Below are 15,395 nucleotides of genomic sequence, written 5' to 3'. Positions count from 1 at the left end.
AAGCAAGGATAAGGAAAGGTTTTTTTATGGGTGGCCTGTGAGTGATCATTTGTTAGCTTTTGTTGTGTTTTATTATGGCACCACCACGAATGAGAGTGGGCAAGTAGCCGTCTAGCCTCGCGCACAATACCATACCCGCCCTTCTCTCTCAAAATACACACACTAAACAATTTACAGACATAACTAATCAATAATCAACACAAATCCTATTAAAGTGAATTTGAGGACTGGAACGTTCGTGAATGTTGAGAATTGTTGAAATCCTGCATCGTGTCGATCTGATTGGACCACTGGCTGTTACGAGTCCACAATCAATGAGACTACAATCAGAGCCTTGCGGAACGGGGAATGTTGATTTCTCTAAGACGCAACAAGGCTGACACCCAGTGGTCTTTCCGACAAACTGCAACCCAATAGAGCGTAGCGCGGGGAATAGACAACAAATTATTTATATAGACATTAGATTACTGATTGGGGGCGCTGTGTTGAAGCCACCATCTTGGCACTCCTACACCGTCGTAAAAAAAAAAAATTACTATAGAAATGCATGTAATACATACTTTTAAATTATATATGAGTGCCAATATGTCCTACCGGTGGCTTCAAAGCCCATAGCATCAGCAATTAAAATCAAATGTTATTGGTCATCACATATTTTGCAGATGTTATCGCAGGTGCAGCAAAATGCTTGTTTCTTGCTCCAACATTCCAGTAATACCTAACAAAAATACAAAAGCAATGTTTGAGTCCAGAATATAAATATGTATACAATGGTGTGTATAGACAGCATATGAGTAGAAAAAGTGTAATAAACTTTACCTGCTGTCCTATATAACTAATATGCCATTAGTTATATAGGACAGCAGGTAAACAAATCAAGTTTATTTTATATAGCCCTTCGTACATCAGCTAATATCTCGAAGTGCTGTACAGAAACCCAGCCTAAAACCCCAAACAGCAAGCAATGCAGGTGTAGAAGCATTATTAAAGTGACCATTATTCAATGACTATGTACATAGGGCAGTAGTTTCTAAGGTGCAGGGTAGAGTACTGAAATCCAGGGTTAATATATTTTAGGTCCTAATCTATGGATTTCACATGACTGGGCAGGGACGCAGCCATAGGTGGGCCTGGGAGAGCGTAGGCCCACCCACTTGGCAAGTGAGTTCATATCCACAAAAGGCTTTATTACAGATAGAAATACTCCTCCGTTTCATCAGCAGTACAGCTGGCTGGTCTCAGACGATCCCGCAGGTGAAGAAGCCGGATGTGGAGGTCCTGGGCTGGCGTGGTTAAACGTGATCTGCGGTTGGACGTTTGCAAAGTTCCCTAAAATGACATTGGAGGCGGCTCATGGTAGAGAATTGGAACATTCAATAATCTGGCAACAGCTCTGGTGGACATTCCTGCAGTTAACATTTCAATTGCACGCTCTCTCAAAACTTGAGACATCTGTGGCATTGTGTTGTAGCATAACTGCACATTTTAGTGGCCTTTTGTCCACAGCACAAGGTCCAACTGTGTAATGATAACACTGTTTAATTAGCTTCTTTACATGCCACACCGGTCAGATGGCTGGATTATCTTGGCAAATGGGAAACGCTTAGTAACAGGTACATAAACAAATTTGTTCACAATATTTGAGAGAAATAAGCTTTTTGAGCATATGGAAAATGCGACCTTTCATTTCAGCTCATGAAACATGGGACCAACACTTTACATGTTGCGTTTATATTTTTGTTCAGTACATAACATTAGCTTCAAGTCCGTGGCCATATTTAAAAAGTAGTTGCACCTCTTTAACCATGGTGTTTAAAGACTCGCCAGGAGTCTGCAATGAAGTCCTCCTGAGTAAACAGGATGGAATACATCTGCAGTGTGCCACATGCCCTCACATACTGGATAAGCAAAAAGTTAAACATTTTTGTTCATCTGCCCTTTTTTATTTTACCAAATGCGTGATATTCCCACCAGGGCATTGGGAGATATCATTTAAATATATTGTGAAGTCATATCAAAAAGGAACCTGGGTAAGTGGTGTTTTCTTCAGAAGTTAAACCACACCGGCACAATACAGAGTATCAGGGTCAGAGCCCATTTCATTTCCACTCAATTATGGAAATTCCAATAAAACAATTTTTCCTCATAGGGAAATTTGAATTTCAGTTTACTTCCCGAATTGAAATTCACCCCAACCCTGGCAAGTTTACTTAATCAATCAGCTACTGGATAGATTTGAGTCTACAATGCTCAACTTCTACCCCCAACGACATGTCAAAACAACGAATCAAAGACAACTGCATGTTGTATTGAGAATGTTTTTATTCAAAGTTTATTCCCCCAAGTGCTTCCGGTCAGTCGATTAGTCCAGCGTGTGCCGGGTAAGGGCAGAGGGTGGTGCTTGATGATGGTGAGTTGCACATTACCATGCCAACACTAGGGCGGGTGTCTTACAATGAAACTAGAGAACCACACGACTTTACCAAGTTTGTATTTTTATCTGTTTTAAAACAGAAACGGAAAAAAAGTTCCAAAATAAAAATAAATCTGCAACGGGATTTTACATTTAAAGGGGCCAAACTCCAACAACTTCCTGACACACGGGGATGGGGGGGGGTCATACATACATACACAACAGGTTAAAGGTCATCATCTTCATCTGGGAGCGCTGTTTCTGATGCAACCTGGAGAGGGGGGGAGACAGAGGTGAATAACGGTTAGGGTTACGACGATACACCATTTACAAATCAGCAACATTGATGCATGTTGTTATCATCTAGCCATTCTGATCCAATTTCCTACGGTAAGACACTGATTAGATCAGAACCTTCTGATCCAATTTAAACCGATAACATTTGACTGTCTCGACGCAGTCCATCCACTGTGCGGTTCTACTCACTTTGAGGTCATGCTCGTACTGCGCTGCGAGGGAGGGGTCCATGAGGATCTCTGGTGGGGCGAGAGCGGGCATGGCCACGAACTCCAGGTTGGGGTCTCCAATCAGCTTCCGTGCTAGCCACAGGAAGGGCTTCTCAAAGTTGTAATTACTCTTGGCAGAGATATCGTAGTACTGTGAGAGAGAGAAGATGGTTATAACATAGCTGTGGAGAACAAGGTCTAAAATGTTTATTTACCCATTATTTCATCAGGGAATGTCTCAGTTTGCACAGAAACCCAGATACACTACTATACTTACTGACTTTATTGTCCCCATGGGGAAGTTTTGTTGCAGTGTCATATACATGTTTAAAGTGGTGTTTAAATACAAAACAAAATTGACAATACAACTTTCATACCTGTTACATACCAATAAAACATTATTTTAAAAAAAATTGCTGGCTGGCCTTACTGAGTCGATAGGAACATTCGCCCGAACTATTTAGGAGGGATATCACACCTGGCACAAATTATTGTCTAGTTGTGTTTTTCTTGCAGAGGGATGCCCTGTACCCAGAGGGGAGTAGTTCAAAGTCCGGGTACAGGGGGTAGCTTGGTACAACACCGCTAGTCAACTATATTAAAGTGTGTATATATTAAAGTACCTGGAGGTTCTTCTTGCGATGGAATACGATGCTCTTGGCTTTGACTTTCCTGTCTTTGATGTCTACCTTGTTGCCGCAGAGGACTATGGGAATGTTCTCACAGACTCGCACCAGATCACGATGCCAGTTGGGTACGTTCTTGTAGGTGACTCGGGACGTGACGTCAAACATGATGATTGCGCACTGGGCTGGAGAGCAGAAAGGAGGAGAGTGGAGAGGAACGAGGGAGCAGAGAAAAAAAAGCACAGAAGGGGATTCAGAGAGTGAAGAGGCAAAGAAAGCAAGAGAAGGATGTAGAGAGGGAGTGTCACAACATGAATCTACTCAACATAGCATCCTTACTGGAGGGGGCAGTTTACCCAGAATAGCTTTGCATTCTTTACTAGACAGTTCCTGGCCCTGGGGTGGCAACTTCTTCATTGACTAAAAGTAATCTACTTCAGGGCAAGGTTATTAAAAAAAAAAATATATATATATATATATATATATATATATATATATATACACACACACACACGTTCCCCCCCCTTTTAAATCGGTGCTGAACTTTAGCTCTCGGTTATAAGAACTGACCAGTGATATTCCATACAAAGCTCTGTAGGCAAGTATGTCAGAAGAGCAGGGAGTTATTTTTATTAACTAGGGCCCAGAGTTTTCCCTCCTGGTCAGCAAAACTTCCAGGCCAAGCAAACAAGCACGTTTATACAATACCTTGGATGTAGTAGCCATCTCGGAGCCCTCCAAACTTCTCCTGCCCGGCTGTGTCCCACACATTGTATTTGATGGCCCCCCTGTTGGTGTGGAAGACCAGCGGGTGCACCTCCACTCCCAGCGTGGCTGGAAAGACGGAAAGGGGAGAGAAGAGCAGAAACCCAACAGGACAGGCGAAAGAAGGGAGAGATGAGAGGGAGACAGGGAGAGGTAGCGAGAAATAAGGGAGAGAAAAGAGGAAGTGGGCAGAAGAGGAAGAGACCGTTTAGAAACAGGTGCTGGAATGGTGGCTGTTGGTTTCATTCCGAGTCGATCCCTTGCTGCACGATGTTATCTGGTGCCTCCATGTACCCTCTCTTTCTTATTGGAGGCCTCTGCAGTGTGACATGGCTCCCTCCCAATGACTAAAACTCCAATAAACCATTCTACCACTACAGGCTGAGTGCAAAAGCCTAAAACATGTGGATGTGTTGGTGTAAGTAACTAAATGCTGATGGGGAGCAACTTACCAACATATTTCTTCTCAAACTCTCCCGTCAAATGTCTTTTGACGAAAGTGGTCTTTCCCGTTCCTCCATCGCCAACCAACACAAGCTGAGAGGGTAAGAGCGTTAGAAGTTGGAACACAACTGGCGGGGTTGGGGGGGGGGGGCGGCAGCTAGCTAGCCAGCCATGACCTAACTCAACATGATCCTGCTTCATGTTCTAAAACAAAATAAACAGTAAATGTGTGAGATAGAAGAAAAAATCCTCACCTTGAACTGGACCTGCGGCTCTCCCTCTGCCATTGTGGAATGTGTCGTGGGTTTTTTATGTTCTCCTAAAACACAGACAGGGTGGTATGGTTAGCGAGCTAGTACAGTTAGCTGGCTACCCTGGCTAGCTGTATCAACTAACTAACTAGTAGTGGCTAATGAGATTGTAGTTTTGAAAAAGGGGGTTCCCAAACTTTTCCCACTCGGGAACATTCTGCGCTGTCCATTTCTTTTGACACCCCTCGTTGGAGAGAATTTTGCTGGTTTAAATCTTGTTTTCTGCAATTCTACACAGTGTCTCATGTTTAATGGAATATTGAGTGACAAATTACAATATACATGGGCTAAAAAAACTAAATAAAGAAACCTTGGCTGACATGGGCTAGTTGATCTGGACATTTCTGACAAGTTATAAATAGCTCTCTAAAGTGTGCAATGACGAACAGGACAAGATTAACTGATAATGCACTATTACAACGTTCAAAAGTATGTTTAAAGCTCGACAGAGTTCCTTTATACAAATGTTTTCTTCTTCGGGTCCCCCGCCCCACAGCAGTTTGTGAACCACTGAACTACAACAACCAAACAACCATTCGACATAGCAGCACGCGTCCAAGCTAACCAACAAGAAACCTTGGTAACTAGCTGCGCGTTTTATTAAACTAGCAATTTATTCCTAAACCTTTGCATATTTCCGGACATCTGACAAATCAGGATTTACAACGTGTAAACAATCCGACCGATAACCTAAATGCAGGCCTGTAGTTATGCCTTCTAAATATAGTATTAATCAGTTCATGTGATGTCACGTTAGCTAGCTAGCACAGCATGCAGTCTAAACGCCGAGGATGGCTAGCTAGCGCGTACGTTAGCTAGTTAGCATTTAATGAATGCGCCATTCAGCAGGCTGCCGCACTTTTCTAGTTTCGGCTGGAACAATGTCTGTGCAGCACAATCCGTTCTCTGGTTAGTTAACAGTCTAAGTAATGGTTCTGTTATGTAACAAATTAACCCTGCACAAAACTGCTACAATCTGATATTGGTATGGACAATAACAATATAACGAAACATCCTCAATGAAATCTATAAACGAAACAATAAATTAAAGTTGCCATCTAACGTTAGCTAGCATTTCGCTACTAGAGCTACTCAAAGCTAACGTGGTCCTAGAAATCAATAAAACTGTCTAATAACTTCGCTTATTGACAAAATAATTACTAAACTGAAGATATAAATACACCAATAACGCACTTAGGTGTCTCTGATTGTCCCAATTTTGATTCACAATGATTAGAAATTGAATTTAGACTAGCGTCACATCAGGAAAAATGTTCAGACTCACCCGGCGTTGAAACGAAGCGGAAAAGAGTAAATGGCTGCGTTCGCGGGAGATTCAGCGATGACCTGAGTCAGTTTCCGCTCATATCACGTGATCAACGCCAGCTATAAACTATTTTTGTTGTAACAATTGAGATATAAAAAAAAAAACGTTGCGACTCTGTGATATACACGTAGTAAAGCTTTATCAGGACAGCTTTATGATGGTTTAAAAACAAATGATGAACGTTTTGTAAAATGTAACATGCACGTTTTGTTTTGTTGCCATGGTTGCTTTTTTTCTCAGTAATTTCTTCTGCAATTTGACCATATGATTTCTAGACAATGGAAAAGAGTGCAAGCTATAATATTTGTATTCAAGCTATGACAAACCATCACTTTCTAATCTTCATTCAATCACACATGTACTTCATACCCAAATCAGTATGAAAAAGTACAAACAGGAGGCCTTCAGAACACAATTTATTTTCTTACAAATAAATAAGCTACAATTAAATCGACAGTTACTTATTCAAAATCTCATATGACAACATTTGCATGAGGTATACACTTGAATCAAATAGTGATTAATGCAAATGTGTGCGCTTTTGCTTTTACACTTGTGCGTGTTTATTTGACTTTGACAATATGCCTACTGGCTCTATGTTAAAAGTATGATCTATTGCGTAGTTGGTGTATTATTAATTGACATAGGATTGTCTTAGTGTTTACAGTATGCATAGTATAGGTAGTTAGCCAGTATGATGGTGATTGGTGTGCCAGTATGATGGTCTATCTATAGAGGTAGTCTGCCTGTATGTTGGCAGCAATCTCCGACTCCCACTGATCTCCATTGTTCAGCAGCTTCTCTTTGTTGTACAGCAACTCCTCGTGGGTCTCCGTGGCAAACTCAAAGTTTGGACCCTGAAGGACATGAAAAAGTTAAATAAGTCAGGAAACCCTTAACCCTAGAATACACCAGATGTTGTAGAATATGCTACTGAAAGTTCTGTTCTAGAATGACCAAAGCCACTAGAATTTGACAAGCTCTGAGTGAGTGAGTGAGTGAGTGAGTGAGTGTGTGTGTGAGAGAGTGAGCTTGCCAGCTGTTTACCTCCACAATAGCATCAACAGGGCAGGCCTCCTGGCAGAAGCCACAGTAGATGCACTTGGTCATGTCGATGTCGTAGCGAGTGGTCCTTCTGCTGCCGTCTGCACGAGTCTCAGCCTCAATGGTAATGGCCTGGGGCAGACACGGGGGCAGCAGAGAGAGGACAGAATGAGCAGGCCGAGGGAAATAAACAATGTCAGTGTCCGAATACCAATACCTTCATACTAAATAATATGAAAACAGAAAGTGTAATAGTATGTGAAATTTCCAAAACAGTACTCAGATTGCGTCATCTAATGCGCGATTACGTTGACTCCCGCCATTCGTTCATTGTAGAACAGCGCATCAATTTATCTGATTATCAGTTGTTGTCAAACACGTGCTTCGGAAAAGACAAGTGAATTCTACTAGATCAAACGTGAAAATTAGTATTCAGTTTAAGTATGTAGTACGCTAATATGGGTATTCGGACACAACCAGTGTGTACCCTATGAGCTGTGCAGGGCGTATTCGATTACCGGGGGAGGTAACTGGACTTTGCAGGGGTTACCTGGTTGGGGTACCATTGCATAGTAAAGTATATGAAGTTACCGATACCCTGGATAGTGTTATGGACTGCAGGTACACTACATGACCAAAAGTATGTGGACACCTGCTTGTCGAACATCTCATTACAAAATCATGGGCATTAATATGGAGTTGGTCCCCACTTTGCTGCTATAACATCCTCCACTCTTCTGGGAAGGCTTTCCACTAGCTGTTGGAACACTGCTGCGGGGACTTGCTTCCATTCAGCCACAAGTGCATTAGTGAAGTCGGGCATTGATTTTGGATGATTAGGCCTGGCTCACAGTCGGCGTTCCAGTTCCTCCCAAAGGTGTTTGATGGGGTTGAGGTCAGGGCTCTGTACAGGCCAGTCAAGTTCTTCCACACCAATCTCGACAAACCATTTCTGTATGGACCTCACTTTTTGCACGGGGGTATTGTCATGCTGAAACAGGGAAGGGCCTTCCCAAAACTGTTGCCACAAAGTTGGAAGCACAGGATCGTCTTGAATGTCATTGTATGCATGTTAAGATTTCCCTTCACTGGAACTAAAGGGCCTAGTCCGAACCATGAAAAAAAGCCCCAGACCATTATTCCTCCTCCACCAAACTTTACAGTTGGCACTATGCATTGATGCAGGTAGCGTTCTCCTGGCATCCGCCAAACCCAGATTCGTCTGTCGGACTGCCAGATGGTGAAGCGTGATTCATCACTCCTGAGAGCGCTCTTCCACTGATCCAGAATCCAATGGCGGCGAGCTTTACACCACTCTAGCCAAAGCTTGGCATTGCACATGGTGATCTTAGGCTTGTGTGCAGCTGCTCGGCCATGGAAACCCATTTCATAGAGTTGCCGATGAACAGTTCTTGTGTGGTTTTATCAACGATAAACCACGTTCATACATGTAGATAGATAGCTAAAGAAAGATATGGCCCGGAAGAAGGAAAAACAACAAAAACGTGCACCCAGAACTGAGTTTGGGAAACGGTGGAACGGAGATGGCGGAAACTGAGCTTTTGTTTGAAACTGCTAGTGAGTCGAGTGAAGCTAATAGTACAGAAAGTGAGAATGAGTGGGTTACAGTGACAAAGAAAAAAAGCGAAACAAGAGAAGTAAAGCTGTTGGAAAATAGGAAAACACTAGAGACTCGTTTTTGGTCGGAGTCACGGTTTTGGATCAATGATACTTGGGAAATCCGTTTAACGTCTCCAGGAAAATCTGGAATGTGTTGGAAGAAAGTGTGGAGTCGGTGAGAGTCACAAGAAGTGGTCTTATTTAGTTGTTTTGTGTGTCTGTGGAGCAGAAGAAGCGTGTTTTAAGACTCGTAGCAGGGAGCCTATCAAGGGGGTTATTTCTGGGGTGGCGCAAGAAATAAAGGCAGAGGATGTTACTGAAGACATCGATGGAGTGGTTGGTGGATGTCGATTGACCTGTATGGTGGACGGAGAAAAGAAGTTCACTTCATCCATGCTACTGTTCTTTGATAAAGAGTCTCTCCCTTCACATATAAAGTTAGGATTTATGATATACCCTGTAAGAGATTCTGTGCACAAGCCCCTTCAGTGTCATACATGTAAAAGATTTGGTCATGTGTCAAGTGTGTGCAAAAGGGAAAAATATTGTATGCCAGATGAAGGGAAATGCTGCAACTGTGGAGGTGAACATGTACCTGAATTCTTGGAATGCCCTGTTAGGCTGAAGAAGAATGAGGTGGCAAGGGTAAGGCGTGTCCAGCATGTCTCCTATCTGGAGGCGGTGAGAAAATGGGACAGAACAAGTGGCAGGGAAGAAGCAATGGTAGTAGAGCCACCAAGACCAGTGAATGTTTCTCATCAACCGAGGGATAGTGAAATGCTACATGTTAAAAAGATGGACTTTGTATTATTTATTGCAATGGTCATAAACTGTACAGCACAAGCAGGGAAGTCTAAGAAAATTGGAATCATTGTGAATGCCGCTGAATGTTTTTGGGCTCTTCGTGATTTCATAGCCGAGGCCGTGCAAGAAATCCCGTCGGTGAATGTAACCCCATCACAGTCCCCTGAGCCTGTGTAGGGATGTATTTTGGAGAGGACTATGATTGAAGAAGTATGATGTTTTTGTAAAAAATAATAATAATAGTTGTCTTGTTTTATTTTGTATGATGTCGTTTTCCCCTTTCCCGGAATGTTTTTTGTGTGTTTCTTATTCAATACCCTGTCCAGCTGGTGGCGGTAATGCACCATTAACATTGGATGCCAACCGCCGTTAAACCCCATCGAATAAGAAGAACAATTCTTGTGCTGATGTTGCTTCCAGAGTCAGTTTGGAACTCGGTAGTGATTGTTGCAACCGAGGACAGACAATTTTTACGCGCTTCAGCACATGGCGATCCTGTTCTGTGAGCTTGTGTGGTCTACCACTTCACGGCTAAGCCGTTGTTGCTCCTTGACGTTTCCACATTTTACAATAACAGGACTTACAGTTGACCGGGGCAGCTCTAGCAGGGCAGAAATTTGATGAACTGACTTGTTGGAAAGGTGGCATCCTATGACGGTGCCACATTGAAAGTCACTGAGCTCTTCAGTAATGCCACTCTACTGCCAATGTTTGTCTATGGAGAATGAATGTGTGCTCGATTTTCTACACCTGTCAGAAACGGGTGTGGCTGAAATAGCCGAATACACTCATTTGAAGGGTTGTACGCATACTTTTGTATATACACAGTGCCGTCGGAAAGTATTCAGACTCCTTGACTTTTTCCACATTTTGTTACGTTACAGCCTTGTTCTAAAATGGATGAAAAAAATAGAAAATCCTCAAACTACACATAATACCACATAATGACAAAGTAAAAACAGGTTTTTAGACATAAATACCTTATTTACATATGAGACTCGAAATTAAGCTCAAGTGCATCCTATTCCCATTGATCATCCTTGAGATGTTTCCACAACTTGATTGCTGTCCACCTGTGGTAAATTCAATTGATTTTATAAGGTCCCACAGTTGACGTGCATGTCAGACCAAAACCCAAGTCATGAGGTCAAAGGAATTGTCCGTAGAGCTCCGAGACAGGATTGCGTCGAGGAAGTTTACCAAAAAATGTCTGCAGCATTGAAGAGTCCCAAGAACACTACCAAGACTATTCCTAGAGCTGGACGCCCGGCCAAACTGAGCAATTGGGGTAGAAGAGCCTTGGTCAGGGAGGTGACCAAGAACCCGATGGCCACTCTGACAGAGTTCCTCTGTGGAGATGGCAGAACCTTCCAGAAGGACAACCATCTCTGCAACACTCCACCAATCAGGCCTTTATGGTAGAGTTGCCAGACGGAAGCCACTCCTCAGTAAAAGGCAGATGACAGCCCGCTTGGAGTTTGCCAAAAGGAACCTAAAGACTCAGACCATGAGAAACACAATTCTCTGATCTGATGAAACCAAGATTGAACTCTTTGGCCTGAATGCCAAGCGTCACGTCTGGAGGAAACCTGGCACCATCCATACAGTGAAGCATGGTGATGGCAGCATCATGCTGTGGGGATGTTTTTGAGCGTCAGGGACTGGGAGACTAGTCAGGTTCGAGGCAAAGATGAACGGAGCAAAGTACAGAAAGATCCTTGATGAAAACCTGCTACAGAGCCACTTGAACCCGATCGAACATCTCTGGAGGGACCTGAAAATAGCTGTGCAGCGACACTCCCCATCCAACCAGACAGAGCTTGAGAGGATCTGCAGAGAAGAATGGGAGAAACTCCCCAAATACAGGTGTGCCAAGCTTGTAGCATCATACCCAAGAAGACTTGAGGCTGTAATCACTGCCAAAGGTGCTTCAACAAAGTACTGAGTAGAGGGTCTTAATACTTAAGTAAATGTGATATTTAAGTTTATTTTTATAAATGAGCAAAAATGTATAAAAAACTGTTTTTGCTTTGTCATTATGGGGTATTGTGTGTCAATTGATGGATGGAAAAAACGATGTAATCAATTTTAGAATAAGGCTGTAACCTATTGCAATGTGGAAAAAGTCAAGGGGTCTGAATACTTTACGAAGGCAAGCAGGTATTAATGATGCATATGCCTACATACAGTAGTTTGTAGTACTATTGAGTCTAGTGGCCAGGGCATTGAGGGCAGTGTAGTGCTTTACCAGTGTGTTTATGTGGGTGTATATGGGTCACCTGGGCAGGGCAGACAGCCTCACACAGCTTGCAGGCGATACAGCGCTCCTCTCCGTTGGGGTACCGGCGCAGAGCGTGTTCACCACGGAAACGAGGAGACAGGGGACCCTTCTCAAATGGGTAATTGATGGTAGCGGGCTCGCGGAATAGGTAACTCATAGTCATCCCCAATCCTGGAGGAGTGTGTGGGAAAGACAGGTAAATAAATGTCACTTATGGTGTGTGTGTGCACATCACCGGAGTACCGCAAAGCTCTGGGACCCCACTAGCCTGTCATCGATGTCTAATTTATTTTACTTAATAAATCATTGGCAGTAACCCTCCAAAAAGTTATTCATAAACCTTTTTCATTTCCACATGTACTAGCAAGCTAAACGTTCATTTCTTGGGCTTCAGGAATGTGACTGTAAAAGTGAATGAGGGGAGCTTACTCAGGTAGTTCTATGTGGTTTTTAGTTTAGAAAACAACATCTCTGCAGAAGCGATAGTTACAGGGATGGTAAAAACAGCTATATTGATGTAGCAACATCAGGAAAACTGTGGAGAAGGGAGTTGTGCTTCAAAATTAGCAAGTTTGTAACATCTTTAATTGAGCCTCTCATTCTTAATTGCCAGCCTCAACGCGTTACGGAAAGAGATTAACTGTCGCCTCCAGGAAGCTCTGGGGACAGCTCATCTGGATACTGGACAGACGATAAATTGCCAGATGCAAACAGATTATCGTCTTTAGCAGACAACAGTTCTTGAGGGCGGAACAAAGATAGCAGTTTGCGTTTTTGTTCATACATGTTGAACCAGCGTTTGAGTTGTGTGGTTGCAATATCAACTGTCTCTTATCGCTGGTCTTTCTTGGCATGCATCATTCAAGACTGTGTTTAAATTGTGTGCAGCACAATGGACATATAATGCACAATGTGTCAGGAAAGACTGTCTGGGTTGGTAATACTCACTATAGAAAACAGTCAGGCCCCCAACCTGGACCTACAGGCCGTGGTGAAAACATTTGCACACAAAAAAGAAGGACTTCAGGACACCAGGGGAGTCTCTTGAGTTGGATTTAATTGACCTTGAATGTTGCAGCCCATTTGTGTAGGCTACTAGCCAGACAAAACCTGCTGAGTTCAACAATCAATAGTGGCTGAATTTATCCTCAAGCCAACTACTTTTTCCTCATTGTTAGGCTGTTTGATGTGAATTTTTATTAAAAAGTTTATAAATAGAAGCTAAATACGGTATATAGCAATAGATAGTACACTGCATAATGAAACAAACCCTAATAAGCTCGTGTTTTGAGGATGGACTGACTATTATTTGGCATTAATAGACTGGTTATACGCACACATTTTATCCAAGCTGGGTGAGAGTGTGAGGACGGCTCATCTCATGCAGATTCAGGTAACCTATACAGGACAGTTGCTTACTCCCCCAAACATTAATTGGTAGCTGATTAGTATGCTGTTGCATCAAACATTTATTTTAGAATCTGCAATGTTTGAATTTCCAACTTTAATTACATTATTGCTGCCAGCCAGCAGTCTAAAAATACCAGCATTGCGACACTGTGTATAGCTTTGTGAAATGTTAGGCTTAACATGAGAAAATGCCGACCAAATAGGCCTACCAATAAACATTTATCCATTAGCTAAAGCTAAGCTCTGGCACCCCAGAAAACCTATAAATGTTTGCCAGTCGCATAGACATGTCGCAATTTCAGCACCATGGACAGTGGTTGGTAGAGTATGTACTTTGATTTAGATTTTTATTTTAGAGGGGGGGACTCCAGAGAAACTGTGTTATGCAAGTGGTGTGTGTCACCTCTGAAGAGCTCGGTCCACAGGAGAGTCTGAGCAGCTCGGTCTGTGATGGACCTCATATCAAGAGGAAGTTCCTTGGCATTCACATACTCTATACACACACAGAGAGTGGAGAACAAGATACGAGAGAGAGAGATGAGAAAGAGAAGAAGAGATGAAGAGAGGCAGCTATGAAGCCAAATTAAATTTGTTGTTATGGGTACTACTGAATATCAACATTTGTGTTACTTACTGTACATCCCTCTCTGCACACTGAGGCTGAAGTGTCGAACCAAACCGGGGCTGATAACTCCAAAGGTGCCTACCAAAGAAACAGAGAAGACAGTGACACATGTAGCCGTCACCCCCCCAATGAATGCAATTTGATTTACAGCCGTCTAGTCTTACCTGGCCTGGGGCAGTAAAGCAAACGCACCGCAGTAGACATCAAAGCAAGAAGAACCTGGAAAGAGAGATATGGAGCATTTGTTGAATAGTTGGTCAATGAGGCAAATAGGCAAAATGGTGGATTCCTGATCCCACATGTCCAACAGCAGAAACAACCCTCTTCTCTCTAGTGAGCACATCCTAAACACAAACCTCTTTGTGAGTGTATGTAAGGTGGTGAACAGATTGTCAGGCAGCTGCTTTACCCTGCACTTTCCTAATCTCCCATCCCCAATCTGGCTTTTAGGCCGACGTCACAGGTCACGCAAAGGCGCAATGCATAAACACTTTCACAGCCAATCACACTGACCTTATAAATAAATACTGTAGGCTCCCGTACAATTATAACCCCCCAAAATCTACAATGTATAGGCTACAACTGTAGGAATACGTTGTCACTAGCAAAGGAAGTTTTAAGACAAAGCGTGCAGTTTCTCGTAAATCACGAATAGTTTATAACTTTAACTAGGCTGTTTTGATAAATAAACCTTGAGGGAAAACGGTTCTATTTAAAACTCTGAATAATAACTCACTATCGACAGTAGGCTGTCTGAGCTGTCTGGACCATATGATGGTGAAGCTGTCCAGGCAACAATAATTACATGCTGCGCACTTAAATATCGCTGTCCAGACCGGACCGTTTACTTCGCAAGTATTCTAAGCACTGTCATTGAAAATGCAGGAATAACGATTCAAAAACGAAATAAACATGTCAAATTACAACTTTGTTTAATAAAACAGCATCAAACATTGTAAAACAGAAAGAAACATACCTGCTCCCACAACCTGTGACAAAAGACGCAAGGGACAACCGCCACTGCACTGGCACTGTTGCCCACGAGAGGAGGGAAACTCAGAAGAGGCTTGTGAAACAGCGGTGTACTTACTGTAAGCCTGGGTAGACATAGTCGCCATTTTGAATGTGGCAAAGTTCTATGCACTTACTATCCAGTGCATATCAAAATATGGTATTATTCATCACACCACCCTCCTATTATACACAGTCACTTAGACAC

At 42.7% G+C, this 15,395-nt stretch overlaps 2 protein-coding genes across 3 annotated transcripts; both read right to left on the bottom strand.

The window, feature by feature from the left end:
* Positions 1-2,304: 2,304 nt before the first annotated feature.
* LOC139581215 (GTP-binding nuclear protein Ran) lies at positions 2,305-6,449 on the bottom strand. 2 transcript variants are annotated; one of them, XM_071410735.1, is made up of 7 exons: positions 6,351-6,449; positions 5,009-5,073; positions 4,763-4,847; positions 4,254-4,379; positions 3,543-3,730; positions 2,900-3,070; positions 2,305-2,684 (listed from the first exon to the last, which is right to left on the bottom strand). In XM_071410735.1, exons 2-7 carry the CDS (start codon positions 5,039-5,041, stop codon positions 2,640-2,642), a joined length of 648 nt encoding a protein of 215 aa, XP_071266836.1. In that variant the 5' UTR covers positions 5,042-5,073; positions 6,351-6,449; the 3' UTR covers positions 2,305-2,639. The 2 variants fall into 2 exon arrangements, with proteins under 2 accessions (XP_071266836.1, XP_071266837.1); XM_071410736.1 differs by lacking the exon at positions 6,351-6,449 and adding an exon at positions 6,260-6,348.
* Positions 6,450-6,791: 342 nt separating this feature from the next.
* Positions 6,792-15,289, bottom strand: LOC139581214 (NADH-ubiquinone oxidoreductase subunit 8-like). Its single transcript, XM_071410734.1, has 7 exons — positions 15,153-15,289; positions 14,341-14,395; positions 14,186-14,254; positions 13,955-14,044; positions 12,140-12,312; positions 7,440-7,568; positions 6,792-7,249 (listed from the first exon to the last, which is right to left on the bottom strand). The coding sequence occupies exons 2-7, from the start codon at positions 14,378-14,380 to the stop codon at positions 7,118-7,120; spliced, it is 633 nt and encodes a 210-aa protein (XP_071266835.1). The 5' UTR covers positions 14,381-14,395; positions 15,153-15,289; the 3' UTR covers positions 6,792-7,117.
* Between the last annotated feature and the right edge of the window lie 106 nt (positions 15,290-15,395).

This window comes from Salvelinus alpinus, chromosome 7, assembly GCF_045679555.1.
Source record: "Salvelinus alpinus chromosome 7, SLU_Salpinus.1, whole genome shotgun sequence".
Lineage (NCBI taxonomy): Eukaryota > Metazoa > Chordata > Actinopteri > Salmoniformes > Salmonidae > Salvelinus > Salvelinus alpinus.
This window is presented reverse-complemented; position numbering and strand designations above follow the sequence as displayed.